This window comes from Harmonia axyridis, chromosome 5 (genome assembly GCF_914767665.1).
Source record: "Harmonia axyridis chromosome 5, icHarAxyr1.1, whole genome shotgun sequence".
Lineage (NCBI taxonomy): Eukaryota > Metazoa > Arthropoda > Insecta > Coleoptera > Coccinellidae > Harmonia > Harmonia axyridis.
In genome coordinates, this window is record NC_059505.1 from 41,302,691 (window position 1) to 41,325,139 (window position 22,449).

Here is a 22,449-nt window from a genome sequence, read left to right on the forward strand (position 1 = left end):
TTCTACAAGTGATAGAACTTTTTGAATATATTTTTCTTCCTTTATTATCCCAAAATGTTTCTCACTAACTTGAAAAATTTATGATACCACGACAGTCAATTGATAGGACTTTTTAATTGTTGTCTATGAATTCAATGTTATTAGAAAAATAACATAAAGAATAATCGTTGCAATTATAGAATGAAAATGAATTATTAAATGTAATGGGAAAATAATGAAAGAGTTATTGGACTCTTATTTTCTTTATTTGGTAAGAGTTGTATGTATATGGTACAGGGTGGACACATTCAAAATTATCAAGATTAGAATCTTCTGATCTTAAAATTCGTTGTATTGCATCTGACATGTCGCTGTTTACTTTGTAATTTTTATCAGAGTTGTACAATAAATTCATTAATATAAACGGTGTAACGAATTTGAAGACGAATTTGGATAAATTAGTTTTTCTAATGCGAATGAATTTTGGGCCTTTTTGATATTTGGTGATACTGTTGGGAACCATGAAAAGAATCGAGGAAAATTAAGAGAATTTCAACAGAATAAACCATAAAACACAAAATAAATAAAACAAAAATATATTTCGAATGGAATCACCATAGGAATTTATTCATGTATCATTGGGATACCACAGAGGGGCCTTCTCGTACCCAAAAAATTCAATTAGAGAGCATATAATAAAATCTGGTATGGTATTGGTCGATACGCTCACAGTATTGCTGATGTTGGTTTCAAATCATTTCTTTCCTCCTAGTAAGACTAGACACATAGTTGACTAATCAATTTGGTATTTTTTCTTCAGGTGATAGTTTGACCAATTCTTCAGTTTTCTTCCACACATCATCGCAGAACTTCTGACTGCCCAAAATCGAAGGTTTGAACCACTGCATCAAATAGCTGTAATGCTTTCCAGTTTGTGATGCTAATTTGGGGTTTGTTGCTACATCGAATATTGTTTGTGCACCACCGAAGGAGTCCTGAAAACGCAATAAAAAACAAAGATATTACACGATTCTCTCAAATGAGACTCCCTAATAGGGGCCATTTAAATTTTTTTCAATGGATATGGTGGACAAATAGTGCAGCCAAGCTTCTAATGTCCAAAATCCATTAGAGCCTTATCGGAAATTGTGTATATTGGTATATTACATTGGTAATAATCTGAATAGTACTCACAGTTCCAATAATCCACAGACTGAAGGTTGTTATAAACCTGAACCACAAACTTGGTGTGATGGCTAAAGAACTTGAGAAAATATTGGTGTTGACAGCTCCCGGATCGACAGAATTGACCATTATGTCGAATCTTTTGAGTTTTTTGGAGAACTCCTGAGCTGCAAGGACATCGCAAAGTTTAGAATTGCTATATAGGTCTTTCCTCCAGGTGGTTTTATCATGCTTTATGTAGTTCAGATTTTTCATTGTGAGGTTGTTGAAGAAGATGGAGATTGAACCCATGAATATAACTCTGGGTGATTCAGCAGCCCTCAACAGATCTGGAACCGAGAAAAACTCAATGATTTATGTCTGTAATATTTCAATTTTGAGTGGAGTCTTAAATTATATCGATTTAGTAGATCTTTGAGACATTGATAGAAAAACTCACCTAGTAGAAGATGCGTCAGAAGAAAAGCTCCGAAATAATTGATTTGCATTATAGTGTTCAAGTCATCGTTAGTCTTTAATTTATCACTGTTTCCAGTACCTGCATTGTTGATGAGTATGTCGATTTTAGTCTCTGTTTTCTTCAGTTCTTTTGCGAATTCTCTAGTTGACTTAAGAGAAGATAGGTCCAAGTGTTTATAGATGATTTGTTGGTTGCCAGTGATTTTTTTAATTTCCTCAACGGTTTTGTCAGAATTGTTTTGATCTGCTATGATAACTCTGCATCCTCTTGAGGCTAAGAGGAAACTTGTAGCATATCCCAAACCTGAAAAGAAGACCAGCGTTAGACTGAAGTTCATCAGGCTGGTTGAATAGTATAGGAAGTATCAAGATCGGTAAGTATATTTTACTAATCTCACACTGCTTGTAGCATATTTCCATCGATAACACTCAACAATGATTTAATCTATTGTTTTTTATATGTTCTTCTTTAAACTTAAAAATTAATCGGACTCACCGGAGTTTCCACCAGTAACCAAAGCAGTTTTACCAACCAAACAAGCTAAACTCTCGGATTTTCTATTGACAAATATTCTTATAAGAATGAAAAGAAGTAAGAATACAAGAAAAATTAGCAACAACATTGTCAATTATAGGTGAAGGCCCAAGTAGAAAGAATTGGAATTTTAACCGGTATCATTGAAGTGATAGTTACTTCAGTCGATAATGCGAGATAGATTAGTGGTAATTTTGAAGTCATTGAACATAGGCGTAGAATTTCTAATAATTTCATCAACCAATGATTCGAATTCGTTTGAAGAACCAACAACGTGAAATATGCTTACTGAACAAGTTACATCAGAAACTTGCATTTACTTCAATAAAAAAACATATTGAAACTACACTGAAAAAAGTGAAAATAATACAAATTTAAAAATAGAAAAAAATTGAAGGAGTAAAGATGACTTTCTTCAGTTCCTAAAGTCAACAACAAGAATTGAATTTAACACTTTTTTTCAATCAAACATAGAATGAAGCTTTTTTCGTCAATTTAGTAGGAAAAAAGATGACTTCTCTTGCCTACTATATATATAGGTTTGGACGTCTATGGAAAACACTTGATAATTTAGGATGCCGTAAAAATAATTACAAAATGATAACCTTAAAGTGAACTCAAAATATTTCAATATGTTACTTTGGAATTGTGAATATGAACATCCTCAATGAAGAATATGTTATTCTCATTAACAATAATTGCTTAAGTAGCAATTATTATTTAGGATTTTCGGTCGATTTAATGAAACTACTTATTTCAATCAGTTTTTTATGATCTTACACGTGAACTTAATAGATAGAGCTTCAGCGGTCGAAGTGACTTTAGTATAGCTATGGTAATTCAGAATGGTAATACATGCATTCTATTTTATTTTTAATTCCATAAGCCACCTTCACAAGAATCCAAGATATCTTGAAATACACTGCTAAAAATGAAATTGTTCCATACTTTACGGACACAGTGTATATAATGGGTGTTTTTTTTCGAGGTATGTAACTTTAGGTTGGCATTACTCTTCAAGATGGCGACCAATTTATCAGCTGTTAAGTGATTTATTCTCAGTTTGGTTTGGCAATTCATCATAAATACGCCTGAACAACGCTTGCAAATAGTGCAATTTCATTTCGAAAATAATGGTTCTGTGCGGAATACGTATCGCACACTACGTCGATTTAATTTTATTTAGCGATGAAGCGCACTTCTGGTTGAATGGCTACGTCAACAAACAAAACTGCCGATTTGGAGTGAAGCTAATCCTCAAGTGTATGTCGAAACACCGTTACATCCAGAAAAACTGACTGTTTGGTGCGCTTTATGGGCTGGTGGAATCATTGGTCCCTACTTCTTCAAAAACGATGATGGCCAGAACGTTACAGTCAATGGTGATCGGTATAGAGCCATGATTACTAACTTTTTCATTCCTGAATTGAACAACCATGATGTCCAGGAGCTGTGGTTCCAACAAGACGGCGCAACATGTCACACAGCTCGTGCCACAATCGATTTATTGAAAGACACGTTTTGTGACCACCTAATTTCACGTTTTGGACCTGTAAATTGGCCTCCAAGATCTTGTGATTGAACACCGCTTAACTACTTTCTGTGGGGCTATGTAAAGCCATTGGTCTATGCGGATAAGCCACAAACGCTTGACCATTTGGAAGACAACATTCGCCGTGTTATTGCCGATATATGGCCACAAATGTTGGAAAAAGTCATCGAAAATTGGACGTCCAGATTGGACTACATCCGATCCAGTCGTGGCGGTCATATGCCAGAAATCATATTTTAAATGTAATGCCACAAGATTATCTTGCGGATAAAGAAAATTCATGTCAATCGAATAATCCATCGTTGTTTTATTGCAATTTAAAGTTCTATAGCTCTAAAAAAACACCCTTCATAAGATGAATTAAATAAAATAAAAACCCATAACGTAAAATTTGCTGTGAAGTAACCTCAATTCCAACGGATCCTCTCACCTGAGACCCTCCAAAAGACAATCGATCAAACTGACCCCTATCCCCACCACTTCCCCCTCTCCCATTTCCTATTCATCATCCAGAAATTTCGGAAAAATTCGACCCAAAGGGATCTTCCAAATCCATCACTCAGAACGTGGAAAGCGACTTGATAGGAGGTGTTTACCCAGCCTAATGTGTTTGGGAAATTCTATATCTGGAAAAGCGTGGCTGCTTTTGAACGCCCCACGATCTAGTGGGTCGAGGTCAAGGACAGGGCACACTTGATCCGATGTGTAAAGTTGGCTCAGGCGCTCTACGAACGTTCTTCTGGGTCTTGGGTTCAAGACATCCACGAGCCGTTTTATTGAGCCAGCCTATGTTTTTCTTACGTTAGTGGGCCATAAATGTAGGAAAATGCTGTTATGAATATTTTTGGCAAGGTGTGCAGAGCCGGATTTTAAGTTTGAGAGGGAACGCCACCACGTGACTGCTCATAATAATCTATATTTCAATATTTTCAATATTGATGATAGGATATCCCTATAAAGCACTGATGGATTTTTCTCCAATATATATTCTTAAATAAAAAATCTTACAAAAAATCATTACAAAACAGGCAAAACTCGTAAGTTGGAACTATTGTAATATTCCTTACTTCCATTAATCATCCAATCGTTCTGGCAACACCGCATAATATTTTTATCCCTTCCCCTCTGGCCAAATAATGACAGATCACAAGAATGTCACGTAGAGGTGACAGGTAGAGGTCTCGAGATTTTCCGATATAATCCATAGATAGAGGGAGTATATGCCATTTTCAGTAAGCAAATTTTGTCCACAACATGAACTATCAAATTTGACATGAAGTGCGCGGAAATGAAAACAAATCAGTGATACGATATTTTACTCAATTCGCGAGTTTCTCCACAAAGAACGCACTTCTTATGTCCCATAATGAATCAACGTTCCATATTATCTCAAAATATATTGAAATAAATAGCTAAATATATCAGAAATTCAAAAAACAAATTTCAAGCGCGCCAAACGACGTGAAACAACCGATGACACTAGGAGAGCAAAAGTTGCCAAACCTTGGATTTCAGCAGGTAGATACAGAAAATAATGAATATTCTGCTTATTATAAATTCGACAATTAGGAAAGATATCGGATGTCAAATATTCAAATTTGCATATTTAATCGGGAATCACTGAAATAAATATATTTCATTCAATATAATATACATTCATAACGATATAGTAAAATTGTGGATTTGAAAATATATCACAATCCGACAACGTTATCTAACCATGTTGGGGACATGTAAATATTGCCTATGCCCCCTCTATTACTCTATGGGGTTTACGAAACTAAACTCGTAAAAAACGCACTTCCATTTAGAATATCGATTAAATTTTCAAATTTTGCAATTTTCACGATTCGGTTGAGTATAGAGAATTTTGTGCTAATTTTTTTTAATATTAGGTATATGCTGAGTCTGTTGTATGTTTTTACCTTGACTCTTTTCTGTAAGTAAATAAATGAATAAATAAAACCTTTTATTGGATAAAACTTCTGGTACCTGATTATAATCTACACCTTACTTCGAGATTTGTTATATTATAAAGGGTGTTTTCTTTAGAGCTATAGAACTTTGAATTACAATAACAACGATGGATTATTCGATTGACATGAATTTTATTTATCCGCAAGATAATCTTGTGGCATTACATTTTAAATATGATTTCTGGCATATGACCGCCACGGCTGGCTCGGATGTAGTCCAATCTGGACGTCCAATTTTCGATGACTTTTTCCAATATTTGTGGCCGTATATCGGCAATAACACGGCGAATGTTGTCTTCCAAATCGTCAAGAGTTTGTAGCTTATCCGCACAGACCAATGACTTTACATAGCCCCACAGAAAGTAGTCTAGCGGTGTTAAATCACAAGATCTTGGAGGACAATTCACAGGTCCAAAACGTGAAATTAGGCGGTCACCAAACGTGTCTTTCAATAAATCGATTGTGGCACGAGCTGTGTGACATGTTGCGCCGTCTTGTTGGAACCCCAGCTCCTGGACATCATGGTTGTTCAATTCAGTGATGAAAAAGTTAGTAATCATGGCTCTATGCCGATCACCATTGACTGTAACGTTTTGGGCATCATTGTTTTTGAAGAAGTACGGACCAATAATTCCACCAGCCCTTAAAGCGCACCAAACAGTCAGCTGTTCTGTTGACGGTGTTTCGACATACACTTGAGGATTAGCTTCACTCCAAATGCGGCAGTTTTGTTTGTTGACGTAGCCATTCAACCAGAAGTGCGCTTCATCGCTAAACAAAATAAAATGGACGTAGTGCGCGATACGTATTCCGCACAGAACCATTATTTTCGAAATAAAATTGCACTATTTGCAAGCGTTGTTCAGGCGTGAGTCTATTCATGATGAATTGCCAAACCAAACTGAGAATGAATAACTTGACAGCTGTTAAATCGGTCGCCATCTTGAACAGTAATGCTAATTTAAAGTTATATACCTCGAAAAAACACCCTATATATGGTATTTTCAAACGTTGAAAAATCTCAATCTGTCATAAACTAATATTTATGCATTGCAGGAGTTCAAAATAACACCAGACGCAATTCAACAATATTATCAACTAATCGAAACGAGAAATCAAAATTCGCCATTATTATGACTATATTGATATGCCAAAGATCATTTTCGTATACTGAATTGATACTGGCCAAACTTTTGCGAATTATATTACGTATGAGCATAAACGAGTGATGCAAATGCACGTATAATCTTTCTAATTTATCAAACAAGATATAAAAAACCAGTCTTTATGTCAAATATTCCAATAAACATATTTGCATCATTCTATACAACACTTCGAAAGGAGACATACCATCATAGATATTTTTGTTTAGATTGTTGTTAGTGTTATACATATTTACTTAGTGTTATATGTGTTTTTTCATTCAGAAACTGTTGATCATCGAATGTATCTGTTTTAAATCCGTGCCACAACCAGGTATATAATTTCTTATCAATTTTCAACTTTGTTCTACATTTTAATTCATTTCGCAGATTTTTTGATCTCTATTCATTACAAAACGACTCAGCAATTGAAGACTCAACTGTTTCTTCAAATTTCAAGTATTTATTCCAAAAACTGAATACATAGTAGCAAATTTGGAATATCGAAATTAAATAAAAATATGGATTTTCGGTTCCATTTACCTACAATAATTGAGTTGGTATGTTTTGGAGTGATGATTTTTTGTCTTTATTATTAAATCATTATTTGAATGTTATTGTCGAATGTTCTTTGATGAGTTTTTGTTTCTTCATTAATTGTAAGGAGAGTTTATAACAATACAAGTGTTCACAGTAGTAGATTAATACAGTTAGCTGTTTTAAATGTTTCAATGTCCACTTTTAATTTTTGTTCATTTGCAGAAGACATGTTGACAATTTGTATCTATATCATTGTGATTATGCAAATGATAGTCTTTGTAGTGATAATACTTGTTCTTTATTACCTCTTTCAGTTGAGACATACTATGAGTGTCTTGAGTAGCTGATAGTTAATAATTATTACAATATAATTGAATAAATTTGATGTGAGCTGAAAAGCCAAATAATTTTCGAATAATATTGATTCTTCTATTCTGAATAAGTGAGAAGAACTATTCTCAATCTGAAAATTTAAATAACGATTGTGAATCAGAGCAGAGTTCAATAATGATGGAAGAAATTTTGAAAATATTTTCACATTCTCACATGATTTTACTATTGTCATTTGTAGTATTATCAATTAAAGAGATAGGTGCTATTGTATACAGGTCTATAATTAGTTTCCAATGTTTAAATTGGTTAAATAATCATTAATAATGAAAAAGAAACTATTATGCTATTTTGACGAAAATGTTTAACCTATGATAATTTTACTTTCAATATTTATTCCACTTTTAGGTATTGATATTGTTGTAGATCTCAAATATGCCAAATCATAAATAGTCTCTCTCAATTTCGAATATTGAAATGTGTATTTTTTTAGACGAATTTTTGTGAAATCAAAAGAAATGAAAATAAGCTTTTACTTATTTCATAACCAATATTATATAATATCTAATATCTATAATATAACTATTTCGGTTATGGAAAAATAGTATTGCATTCTAGTACTTTTAGTTGCTATTGTGATTATGACAGGTGATATCGAAATCACTATTCCTATACTCAAAAATTAGAACTAGAAGTTTAACATTCTTTAATTGAGAAATGTGTTTTTGATTGTGAGTAATTCTACAATTTGTGACTTGTATTCTCAATATATCAATTAATAACGAGGTTAGTTATTTTATTCTCATAATCATTTCGAAGAAACTCACTATGAGTTACCCAGATGAAAAAATTATTGGAAAAATATTGGTGACATATCTTTTTATTTAAAATGATTTTGAATTCATGAAGGATATTTTTTATGTATTCTTTTTTGATTCAAATAATGCTATTATTATTAAAATCCAAAATCATTGACAAATGAAATTCAAAACAATTTTAAACGAGTATAAAAATGTATTCCCTGTGGATTTCAGCGTTTTTCCAAAAGGGAAAATTCTTGTTAACCACCAAAACGCACAAGTAAATTAATTATCAAGTTCAAACTCAATTAATTGGGCAATTATATAAAATCCCTCAAGATGAGAAATTCACAAAATATTATCAGTCCAAGACCCTCATTGTTCAAAGTTCTGCTGGGATAAATGTTAAGCTGAGTTTCTACAGGAAGTTACGTGGGAGTGTGACGTCAGAGGGTTCATCCAGGGGTGTAGAGGACCATTTAAATCCTTGCAAAAGAAAGAGATCGGTTGGAATGGTTACAGGATTACAGTGTATTGTATTTAATAGGAACATAAGGAACAATTTAGGTGGTTGACTTAGGTTAAGGTTGACTCAGGTTGAGGTTGACTCAGGTTCAGGTTGACTAAAGTTTAGGTTTGACTGAGGTTTGGATTGACTGAGGTTAAGTTGATTGAGTTTTAGATTATCTGAGGTTCAGGAACTTTTTTAGTTACTTGTTAGTGACATTTAGCGATTTCTAAGAAACTTTCTTGATAGTCTTAGTAACTTTTTGGAGGTTAAGTTACTTTTTTTTTGGTGACTACAATCAACTTTTAGTAATTTTGTTTTAGGTTGACTAAAGATTAGGTTCGACTGAGGTTCAGATTGACTAAGGTTTAGATTATCTTAGGTTAGTGACTTTTTTTAGTGACATTTCAGAAACTTTCTAGTGTGTCTCAGTAAGTTTTCAGAGATTGAGGTACTCTTTAGTGACTTTAATCAACTTTTACTACCTTTAGTTTAGTTTGACTAAGGTTTAGGTTGTATTAGGTTCAAGTAGACTTCGGTTAAGGTTGACTTAGGTTGAGGTTGTCTTAGGTTTATATACAATTGGAAGTTAGTACGATTCTTTTCTTTATGTGTAACGGCTTTTGTTAATGATTTGAGATATTCTTTCAAGAAATACTATACCACAATGTAAAATTTGCTATGTGTTTCAAAAATGAATTTCTCTGGTTACTTTATTGTTTTTCAATAAATGCCTGGAATATTTTTTCAACAAATACTATACCACATTTTGAAATTTGCACTGTTTTTCGGAATAATGAATCCAAACTTGAACTCATCTGGTAACTCCATAGAGATAGATGGAGGGAGTATACGCAATCTTTACATGGTTAGATTACGTTGTCGGATTGTGATATATTTTCAGATCCACAATTTTACTATATCGTTATGAATGTATATTATATTGAATGAAATATATTTATTTGAGTGATTCCCGATTAAATATGCAAATTTGAATATTTGGAAGCCGATATTTTTCCTAATTGTTGAATTCATAATAAGCAGAATATTTATTATTTTCTGTATCTACCTGCTGAAATCCAAGGTTTGGCAACTTTTGCTCTACTAGTGTCATCGGTTGTTTCACGTCGTTCGGCGCGCTTGAAGTTTGTTTTCTGAATTCCTGATATATTTAGGTATTTATTTCAATACATTTTGAGTTAATATGAAACGTTGATTCACTATGGGACATAAGAAGTGCGTTCTTTGTGGAGAAACTCGCGAATTGACTGAAATATCGTATCACTGATATGTTTTCATATCCGCGCGCTTCATGTCAAGTTTGATAGTTCATGTTGGGGACAAAATTTATTTACTGAAAATGACATATGCTCCCTCTTTCTAGGTTTATTATTCTGGGGGTTACTCTTATGTCATACTCAAATACGTCTCATTTGAATACGATCCTCCAGGTTTCTTCCACGGAACCAACCAATGACACCACAAGACCCATCTCCAGCCCCATTTTCAGACCAGGGATGATTAATTAATTAAAAATCTTAATCAGCAGGCCATCGTGGAATTTGTGCAGTAGCGCGCCGCCCAAATCGGGTTAAGGGGCTCTAATTAGCAATCAACGCTGACTGATAAGAAAGGCAAGGGGGCAGTGCGGTGGTACAGAGGGGTGGGCGCAAGGGGATGCTTGTCGTGGGAGAGGACTCGATCCGTTAGGAAGAGGCCCGGGTAGCTCGCTATATCGATTCTAACGCGTTGCGAACTTTGACATTTTAGGTTGGGACGCATAGGCGTAGGAAGGATGGGGAAAGTAGGGTTTGATGCTGAGGTATAGGCAGGATGAAAATCTTAAAGAATCCGGAAAATTATAGCCTTAGATGATGATATATGATGAAAGATTTATAAAATATTGGTCGGTTTTAATTCAAACATTGAGATTTTTTTATGAGATAATTTCATGACAAACAATCGAAAGCTCGTTCCTTGGTACCTCAGACAGGCGCGGATCCAGGCCCCACTTCTGGGGGGGAACTTTTAAATACTCAAAATACTGAAAATGAGGACACCGACACTTTTCACAAAATGTATTGAAGGTGAAATTTTTGCTTATCTTGTAATTATTTGAGCCTTAGTACGTCAAATTCAAGGAGGGCCGGCAAAATTTAAGAGGTACCCGGGCCATTTGGGGGGGGGGGGGGAACGTTCCCCCAGTTCCCCCCCCCCCCTGGATCCGCGCCTGACCTCAGAGTGATAATCATAGATAGAGGGAGCATATGTCATTTTCAGTAAGCAAATTTTGTCCCCAACATGATCTATCGAATTTGACATGAATCGCTCGGTAATGAAAACATATCAGTTACACGATATTTCACTCAATTCGCGAGTTTCTCCACAAAGAACGCACTTCTTATGTCCCATAGTGAATCAACGTTTCATATCGACTCAAAATATATTGAAATAAATACTTTAATATATCAGAAATTCAGAAAACAAACTTCAAGCGCGCCAAACGACGTGAAACAACCGATGACACTGGGAGAGCAAAAGTTGTCAAACGTTGGATTGCAGTAGGTAGATACAGAAAATAATAAATATTCTGCTTGTTATAAATTCGACAATTGGGAAAAATATCGGAATCCAAATATTCAAATCCGAATATTTAATCGGAAATCACTCAAATAAATATATTTCATTCAGTATATTATAAATTTATAATGATATAGTAAAATTGTGGATTTGAAAAAATATCACAATCCGACAACGTCATCTGACCATGTTGGGGACATGTAAAAATTGCGATGAATTTGAATATACAATTTTCCGATTACTCTAACTGAGCTGATTCCAAAAATGTATCACATGTTGATTCCAATTGGTACAGGGTGGACCAAAATACAATAGTTTTGTGGGTGCTCATAAAGTAACGCGTAACATTCTTTATTAATTAAATAAACAATATTATCAAAAATACTTATTGTCTAGCGGCAATTGGTTTGAATGTAACACCCTGTAGTTTGTCTCATTTTTACAATAATAAAAATAAGAAATAATTTCTTTGATATTCTGTCTGCTAGACCAAAAATACCAAACATTTTTGGAAACAGCTCATTTTTATTAATCTAAGAATGTAACAAACTACAGGGTGTTACATTCAAACCAATTGCCGCTAGACAATAAGTATTTTCGATAATATTGTTAATTTGACTAATAAAGAATGTTACGCGTTACTTTATGAGCACACACAAAACTATTGTATTTTTGTCCACCCTGTACCAATTGGAATCAACATGTTATACATTTTTGGAATCAGCTCAGCTAGAGTAATCGGAAAATTGAGACAAAATGGGGGTGTTCCATAAAAAAAAATGACGGTGACGTCATTACTCGAAAGTAATTCACCCTGCATATTAGATTATTATTTTAAAATACGGTAAATTAAAATGAAAAATCGACTAGTTTTAGGATTATTTCTTAAAATGGTCTGTTTAGCTAAAAATGAATTTGTTCCATACACAGTGTAGACGTAAATGAGCGAATTCGTAATGGAAAGTTTCATGAAAAGAATATGGTTCTGAGGCAGCCATTTGTCTGATAGCTTCAATACCATACCTTCCCCCTTACAATAAAATAAACATACATTGATTCCTCTGTAAATAAAATCTTTTTATTTTATGAAAAGAAAATCCTTTATTGAAAACCCCCTTATTACTCGTTCTAGTACTTAAATCCTGTGAAAATTCGATAGATATATCCCTCAGATGCATTGGAGCATAGAGTAATTGCACACAAAAGCGTCTGAACACCGAAGCATCATTATATTGTGTATCACATTCATTCCACGAGTATCGCTATTAAAATTGGCGCTGGGATCTGTATATTCTATTGAATGTTCGTTAGTACACAAACCCCAATTAAAATGGAACTACACTCTACTCGAGCATTGTGAAGATCAAAATGAGGGGTGAAACATCTATATTTAGAAATAAAAAGTTGGTCATATCGACAATTACCGCAATTCAAACAAGAATAAGGCACAGATAATTGGTCTAGACGTTCAGTGTTTTTCTTGCCATAATAATCGTAAACAAGAACGGTAGTATTGAGGGGTTTTCTTCCACCAAGGTCTGTTGATGCTGCATAATGTTGGGGGACTTAATTTATGACATATGATATGAATTTACACTATGGACTTTTTTACGTTGAATGGTATAGAAAGTAAGAGTTTATCTCAGGACTTATGTTTGTGTTTACGTATAAGTATCCGCCATTTTTCTATTGGATTTATGCGTGTAGTCGGTGTTTTGTGAAGTTTGTTGAAAAATTGGCTGTATCGAAAGTTACGATACATAAAGTTTCACCAAAACTAACGTTTGGATGTTTACGGCGATACCTATTGCATTTCTTTGGATACGAAATTATGATTTTCAGTCTGGTAGAGTGAGGTATTTCATTGATCTCATAATTCTGGAAAGCAGGTTATCGATTGCAGATTTTGCTTTATGGTCTGAGTTATTTCACTCAGGTTAACGATGCTCTTCTATGGAGCCTGAAGAGTATGAGTTACTCTACAGACTCACTAAGCTTGGCTTTGACTGTATAGGCTATGTTGACGACAATGGACAAAAAGTCCTCGATGTATCGATGTATCAAAATCAGAAAGAGGCACAGGTATAGCCTAAAACGAGGGTTTCTAGATCTCTGGGAAGTGAGCCTTCTATCTTGCAAACCGAAACATTAGCTGCCTATTCTTGCGCCCAAGAGTGTCTCAAAAGAAACCTAAAAAGAGGTGCTTATTTACATCACTACGGACATCCAAGCCACGCTGTATCACCCTGTATATTATTTTAAAATACGGTAAATTGAAATAAAAAAATCGACGTGTTTAAGGATTATTCCTTAAAATGATCTGTTTAGCTGAAAATGAATTTGTTCATACTTTAAGGACACGGTGTATATGTCCTCGATAACTTCTGCACGAATTCCATCTTCAACATATTGAATTGATTGTGGAGCATTGGCATAGACCTTCTCTTTTGTGTGGGCCAAAGACAAAAATCTAAAGGTGTTAAATCAGAAGATCTCGGTGGCCAATGGTGACCAGAAAATTTTTCTTGAGAAATTGCGTTTGTTTCGTTGCTTTTATGGCGAGTGGCAACCTCTTGTTAAACATAAACGTTGTTCACATCAATTTCTTACGATTCCGATCATGAAAAAATTAATTATAGCTCGGTAGCGCAATTCATTCACCGTAGCAGTTGCATCAGCTTCATTTCCAAATGAATAAGGTCCAAACACACCACCAATTCAAACACCGCACCAAACAGTGACATATTGAGGATTTAGAGGCCTTTCAACAATCATTCCTAGATTTTCCGAGCCCCAAATGCAAAAATATTGCTTATTAACGTAGCATCTGGAGTGAAAATGGACCTCATCACTGAAACTGTTTTTTCGATGAATATCTCAATCATTTTGATGCATTTCAAGGACCTTATCAGCGAAGACGTTGCTGGTGATCGACCGACTTGAGTTCTTGTGTTAACTGAACTTTTAAAACCAACTTTTTAAGATCTAAGTCTGTAAGCAAAATATGGTATACTATCGTTTGTAGAAAACATTATTCCCAAGATCGATAAAAAATCGACAAACCTAGGTTCTGTGAAAACTACGAGCTAAAGCAGCAATATTCTCAGTTGTTCTTGAGCGACGCACACGGTTTCGATTCTCCACATCATTTTGTCGGTCGAGAAGGAGTTTCAGGACGACTCAAAAATGCTTCAGTTTTAAGAACTGTGACTGAAATTTTTACCATTTTTGAAGTGAATTGTAACAATTTGGAAGCGTCGTTGAAGCGTGTATCGTTCCATTTTTAGTAATGGCGTAGTTTTTACTAGTCAAATGTCAGAAGTATACAGTTTCAAAAGTGACAGTTGCCCAGATAGTGGTCTATTCAGAATGAAATCTCTTAATGGAAATTCTTAATCTGAAATTATTGAAATTTAAATATAAATTCTGCAATTATTGGATAAATAAAATAATAACCTTTTTTTATTTACCTTTTTTCATTGAGGTGACATTAAAGAAATTATGTTCAAGCTATGTAAATCACTGCTACAATTAAAAATAGATTAGTTGTAAATTAAAAAAAAATCCCTCCTCCCATTTTCAACTTTCACCAGTTGGATACAGCAAGCTAACCACCCTCGATTTACAAGTTTCTACGAAAATTTCCTGTGCCTACCGTTCGAAAATCAGAAATAGTTATATTTGGGGCGAATTATTCCCAAACATGCCATTCTTCAATTTCTTCTGATTTTGGCATAAGATAAGAGAAATAAACGGTTATTTTACGATTCCGTTGGCCTTTCGCGTGATGTAAACAAACTCAAATGGAACAAACGGTGCAATCAGATCATGCTTCTAATTTCCTAACAGAGACAACGGATTTCGTTTTAAGGCGATAAATCGACATCAGTTAGACACTATTATGTATTTAGATAAAACTAGAAATGCAACTATCAAAACATAAGAGAAAATATAAGAAAAATGAGGAAACTGTAGAGGATATGCGACGTTTTTTCGAAAGAATACCAACCACTTCATTAGAGAAAGTGGCTGAATTTTTGATATGTCATAGAGTAATAAACATAGAAAGAGGGAGTATACGCAATTTTTACATGTCCCCAACATGGTTAGATTACGTTGTAGGATTGTGATATATTTTCAAATCTACAATTTTACTATATCATTATGAAAATATATTGTAATGAATGAAATATATTTATTTGAGTGATTCCCGATTAAATATGCAAATTTGAATATTTGGAATCCGATATTTTTCCTAATTGTCGAATTTATAATAAGCTGAATATTTATTATTTTCTGTATCTACCTGCTGAAATCCTAGATTTTGCAACTTTTGCTTTCCTAGTGTCATCGGTTGTTTCACGTTGTTTGGCGCGCTTGAAGTTTGTTTTCTGAATTTCTGATATATTTGAGTATTTATTTCAATATATTTTGGGTTAATGTTAATAATAAACGTTAATTCACTATGGGACATAAGAAGTGCATTGTTTGTGGAGAAACTCGCGAATTGAGTGAAATATCATATCACTGATATGTTTTTATTTCCGCGCGCTTCATGTCTAATTTGATAGTTCATGTTGGGGACAGAATTCGCTTACTGAAAATAACATATGCTCCCTCTAGCTATGTTTATTACTCTGAGGTCTATAACATATCAAAAATTCAGCCAATTTGATAGGGAGTCACTTCCCTTAATAAAGTTATCCTTTCGACAATTTCAAAAACCACAGAATTTATCACAAATATCTGAAATATCGAGTAATTTTTCAAAGGTTATGGGGCTTTGACAATCGAAGTCAATTTGGACTACTAAGAGAATATAGGTTGACGTCAGTTTGACAGATATTCTGCCATCTGTGATCATAGAATGGGATGAGAGTACAATTGTTCCAGAAAAGTTGTTATGTAGGTATTTTCAATTCTTATTATGCAAGTCCATTGGAATTTAAATCTGTGATGATATCACGCTCTTCTTTTTTCTAAATTAATTGTTTCACCTGAACCAAAGCAAATTTCCAACAGAGCAACATTTGCCGTATCGACCAGTGGAAAACAATAAACCAAAACAATCTTTTTCATTGAACTGTAATCTGACAATATAACCTTAATGCTCTCTCTTTCGAAATTCCCAATTAAACATTGTTAGCCCTTTCGATTATTTTTAATTAATTAATACCCCTTCCCTCAAACTCTACATTTCACTCATCAATTTAATTAAATTCCAAATAGGATATCAATCCTTTCTTAAAGAACACCTGAGGTGTACAGATTTTCCAATAAGAGGTTTCATTTCGATATAAAAAAGACCAGTATATTTTGATAGAAATCGATGGAAGTTTATTTCATTGTGAAGAGGAAGGTATGCCATTAAAGATGGAAAAAGATATCAGCTAAATATGATAATTGCAGCACAATATCCTTTTCAAGAAATTTTCTATGACCAATTCGCATATTTGAGACTGTATATCCTCGGCATCTTCACGAATTCCATTTTTAAGGTCTTGGAGCCTTGTCATAGACCTCATCTTTCACGTGGCCGCAAAGAAAAAAAGTCTGAAGGTGTTAAATCACAAGATCACGGTGGCCAACAACAGTTGCACCAGCCCAATTATACCACAAGCTGAACAATTTCACCATATAGTGGCACGTTTATTTACTCATTTGTTTATTCATCCTTCTGATAAATACATGGAAGATTATTTTAACCCATCAAAAGTACATCGGGACTCAACATCTGATATAGAAACAATATAAAGGGTGTTTTTTCTAGAGCTGTAGAACTTTAAATTGCAATAAAACAACGATGGATTATTCGATTGACATGAATTTTATTAATCCGCAAGATAATCTTGTGGCATTACATTTTAAATATGATTTCTGCCATATGACCGCCACGGCTGGCTCGGATGTAGTCCAATTTGGACGTCCAATTTTCGATGACTTTTTCCAACTTTTGTGGCCGTATATTGGCAATAACACGGCGAATGCTGTCTTCCAAATGGTCAAGGGTTTGTGGCTTATCCGCATAGACCAATGACTTTACATAGCCCCACAGAAAGTAGTCTAGCGGTGTTAAATCACAAGATCTTGGAGGCCAATTCACAGGTCCAAAACGTGAAATTAGGCGGTCACCGAACGTGTCTTTCAATAAATCGATTGTGGCACGAGCTGTGTGACATGTTGCGCCGTCTTGTTGGAACCACAGCTCCTGGACATCATGGTTGTTCAATTCAGGAATGAAAAAGTTAGTAATCATGGCTCTATACCGATCATCATTGACTGTAACGTTCTGGCCATCACTAAACAGTCAGTTTTTCTGGATGTAACGGTGTTTCGACATACACTTGAGGATTAGCTTCACTCCAAATGCGGCAGTTTTGTTTGTTGACGTAGCCATTCAACCAGAAGTGCGCTTCATCGCTAAACAAAATAAAATGGACGTAGTGCGCGATACGTATTCCGCACAGAACCATTATTTTCGAAATAAAATTGCACTATTTGCAAGCGTTGTTCAGGCGTGAGTCTATTCATGATGAATTGCCAAACCAGTAATGCCAACTTAAAGTTATATTCCTTGAAAAAAACACCCGTTACCTTACAAGGACCCAATCAACAGAAAATACGACAGGCTTGAGTTTTTGCGTTAAAAGAACTTTAAAAGTCTTAAGTACTACATTTTCATACAAAATACAAAGTAATATCGTTTGTGGAATGCCTTGGTCAACACAACGGGATACAGCAGTAATATTTTCGCAAACGCACACGGTTTAGATTCTCCACGTAACTTGTCGTCACACCTAATATTCTTCCACCAGTTTCACTATTGTTGGCCAAAAAGGTGCTTCACGACTACCCAAAAGTGCTTTAGTATTGCTACAACTTCAATGCTTTTTCGAAGAATGTATCGTTTCATTTTTAGTAATGGCCAAGTTTTTGTTTGGCACATATATCAATTATTCTCTCGCAAAGTTCGAAAGTCATCTGTCATTCAGTTTGTTTACAGCTCTTTATTTTGTCAGTAAAGTGTGTTTTGAATTTTCAAAAAGTAATAGTAAAATTGATCCTTCAATGTACACCGTGTATTGTTTTAGTACACGCAAGCAAGCTGATCTACATATGAAAGGGTCATTTCAGTGTGAGATGAAGGTAAAATAAATTCTGGTGAGCGAATATCACGAATTAGGTCAAGAATCAATACCTGCCTGGGTTCTGAACTTTTCACATTTGACCTTCCAGTTATAGCCCTCCTGATGCAGATCCTCAGCATTTTCCTGAGCGGAAGTGAATGCTCTTTTCAGCCTTTTCAATTTTCAAAGCGGAAACAACATAATTGGGTAAAGGTTTCATGATTGGGAACTCGTAAAGTAATGAACTTGTGGGTATATGATTGTTAGGAGTACTACAGGGTACTCGTCAGGGGCCAATAATTTTCTTATTACGTTGTATTCTTGCTATTTTTATCAACATATAAGAGAAGAAAATGGTACTAAATATTGAAACGAGTTTGAAGTTATCAATTATTATGTGGAGAATATCCTTTTTTGCAAGAATGGATTTCGATATCAACTCAGAATAGTAATTTACGTAACAAGTCCGGAAAATAGGGTTTTTTTGGACGAATAGACAAAATTCCAGGACGAGCGTAAGCGAATTTCTGTGAGTCCAAAAAAACCATTTTCGGGCGTGTTGCGTACAATATTTTTTCGGCAACCATGTAGAATAACACTATCGCTGCTGCTTTCCATATTTTATTGCGATTGCGATCAAAAAACATGCAAATTTTTGACAACTAATTTCATATGAACTGTCAGCCGTTATCTCGGTTGCTATGGATTCTATGATTCTTTTCCGGCCTAGTCCGGGAAGTACGTACTTTCCGGACTAGGCCGGAAAATGCTACTTTCTCAGAGAAAAAGCGTCCGGGAAGTGAGCACTTCCCGGACGGTTGCCGAAAAAAGTTTTTTAGTAGGTAGATCAATATATACACTGTGTCCGTAAAGTATGGAACAACTTCATTTTTAGCTTAACAGAGCATTTCAAGAAATAATCCTGAAACACGTCGATTTTTTATTTTAATTTACCCTAATCTCAAATAAATAATCTAATATACAGGGTGAATTACTTTCGAGTATGACGCCACCGTCAACTTTTTTGAATGGAACACGCCCATTTTGTCTCAATTTTCCGATTACTCTAGCTGAGGTGATTCCAAAAATGTATCACATGTTGATTCCAATTGGTACAGGGTGGACAAAAATACATTAGTTTTGTGTGTGCTCATAAAGTAACGCGTAACATTCTTTATTAGTTGAATTAACCATATCATCAAAAATACTTATTGTCTAGCGGCAATTGGTTTGAATGTAACACCCTGTTGTTTGTTACATTTTTAGATTAATAAAAATGAGTGGTTTCAAACATGTTTGGTACTTGTGGTCTAGCAGACAGAATATGAAAGAAATTATTTCCTATTTTTATACATTTTTATTAATCTAAAAATGTAACAAACTACAGGGTGTTACATTCAAACCAATTGCCGTTAGACAATAAGTATTTTTGATAATATTGTTAATTTAACTAATAAGGAATGTTACGTGTTACTTTATGAGCACACACAGAACTATTGTATTTCTGTCTACCCTGTACCAATTGGAATCAACATGTGATACATTTTTGGAATCAGCTCAGCTAGAGTAATCGGAAAATTGAGACAAAATGGCGGTGTTCCATTTGAAAAAAAATGACGGTGACGTCATTACTCGAAAGTAATTCAACCTGTATATTAGATTATTTTTTAAAAAACGGTAAATCAAAATAAAAAATCGATGTGTTTCAGGATTATTTCTTAAAATGGTCTGTTTAGCTAAAAATGAATTTGTTCCATACTTTACAGACACAGTGTATCTTATATTACGCTTTGTAACATCATGAATAACACTCCATGCATTAGGTGATTTTATTGTTTTGGTTGTTCTTTTGAACAAACCTTTGTCGTGCGGTGCTACAAATAAATATCAATAAATGCCCAATGAATGAAGTTTCGAATTGAGAACTACATTGTTTGCAGTTCATCACTTAAAGTTTTTTTTTCATTTACGTTTTCACACCCAGTTTCCAGGAAATGTTGGACCTGTTTTCCTTCACGGAGAGGTCATAATTAAATAAATTGAACTAATTAATATAGAGGACACCCATGTAGACATCGAGCGAGACAAACACTGCTCAACTTTATGTAATATCCGAACAAATTTTCTTCTTCATGTTAAATAGCTATTCAACTGATAATTTGGAGTGGAAACCCTTGGAAAACTATAAGACTTTCTCACTTGAACCCTAAACCACGATAACTGAGCATGAATACATCATAGCTAATTATAGAATTCAATTTATTCAAACTAAATCGAATGTGTAATTTGGGATTTGGTAATACGAACTTGTAAGTGTTCTGGACCCCTTTGTAGGAACATTTGTAGTTCTCAGCGCCAAATTAGGGTTTTTCATCATCCCCATGGATGGAAAGAGGGAGAATATTATGGCTTCTGTGAAATGATAAGCCTAGAAAGGTTCACTAGACAAGTGGAACTGAAATAGCAGATATTAGAAGTTCAGACAATTTAGGGATTCGTTATAATTGTTTTGGTCTTGTAGTTTCTATCCTGAGCTTTCGGAATGGCTTTGAGAACTTATCACATCGCTGAATTTTCAATAACTACACACAAAAATGCACTAACATCTTTCGGAATGATTCTGAACTATCGAAAACCTTACTTTTTTTTTTGAGTGTTTGTTCTCTGATATGATCAAGACATTCATTTCGTTGTAGTGTCTGTATTTCAGAATTTTGATCCAGAAATTACCTGCAACTTCTCCTGGACGTGAACTACGCCCTTGAAACCTCAGTATGTTTTAGATCGGAACTATATGTTTGAAAAACGTTTTTTTTGAGGGGTCTGTGACGAATAATTCAGGAGATATAACGATTTTTAGAGTGAAATTCAATTTTTTCCCAAATTTCGAGTTCAAATAATTTCAATGGACTATTTTAGTTATGTTGATAAATTTGATACGATAGAATTGAAATAGAGAGCAAAACTGATAAATCAGTGACAAAATTTTGAAAATCCATCAATAAATGACTGAGAAATAGATTATTCAAATTTACGTATTTTAGTGCGGAACGTCTTTGGTCTCCGACTCGTCTGTGACGTCACGCCACTTGCCTGTGATCGCTACACCATAAATTACGTTTAAATACTTAGCCGCGCCAAGGCTCTCGCGCCGTTTGTACTCGAGTTTTGTTTTTATGTCACTATAATGGAAGAAGGCTTCGTGGAAGGACAAAGTTATTTTTACTCAATAACTTATTTCAAACCAACTTACACCTTAGTATTTTTATTATCGGAAATAGACAGCTAGTACTGATAGGTACTTACATCAAAATGATCTTCACACACATATGAAGTAGTTTTAGGTCCAATTAAGTCACGCCTCATTAATTTGCACCACTTCTTCCTTTGATTCACGTCATTTGGTACATGAAAAAACAATTCATTGGGGTTTTTAATTGTCGTGCTTGCACACATAGGCACAATACAATATTTTTAGGATTTTTTTTTATTTCAGCCATCGTGTAACGAACAAAACAGGACACGAACGGCACAAGTGATTGTACACCAATGAATTCGTAAGCACTCTGCGAATACCATTCGCCTCGTGTAAGTGGCGTGACGTCACACACTAGACTATGAAATTATTCTTCCAAGCGCAACATCAAAGTCCCATAACTTTTTCATTTCAAGAGATATTTCAATGATTCTTACACATTTTTGTTTTATTTTACTTAAATTTTTAGAATTAATCCTT

At 34.4% G+C, this 22,449-nt stretch overlaps 1 protein-coding gene and 1 long non-coding RNA gene across 2 annotated transcripts; one reads left to right on the forward strand and one right to left on the reverse strand.

The window, feature by feature from the left end:
• Nucleotides 1-576: 576 nt before the first annotated feature.
• Nucleotides 577-2,314, reverse strand: LOC123679868 (dehydrogenase/reductase SDR family member 13-like). Its single transcript, XM_045617403.1, has 4 exons — nt 2,120-2,314; nt 1,604-1,927; nt 1,174-1,493; nt 577-974 (listed from the first exon to the last, which is right to left on the reverse strand). Exons 1-4 carry the CDS (start codon nt 2,244-2,246, stop codon nt 777-779), a joined length of 969 nt encoding a protein of 322 aa, XP_045473359.1. The 5' UTR covers nt 2,247-2,314; the 3' UTR covers nt 577-776.
• Nucleotides 2,315-6,623: 4,309 nt separating this feature from the next.
• LOC123680659 lies at nt 6,624-8,483 on the forward strand. Its single transcript, XR_006747549.1, has 2 exons — nt 6,624-7,162; nt 7,219-8,483. It is a non-coding gene; the product is annotated as an uncharacterized LOC123680659 (long non-coding RNA).
• The last annotated feature ends 13,966 nt before the right edge of the window (nt 8,484-22,449 follow it).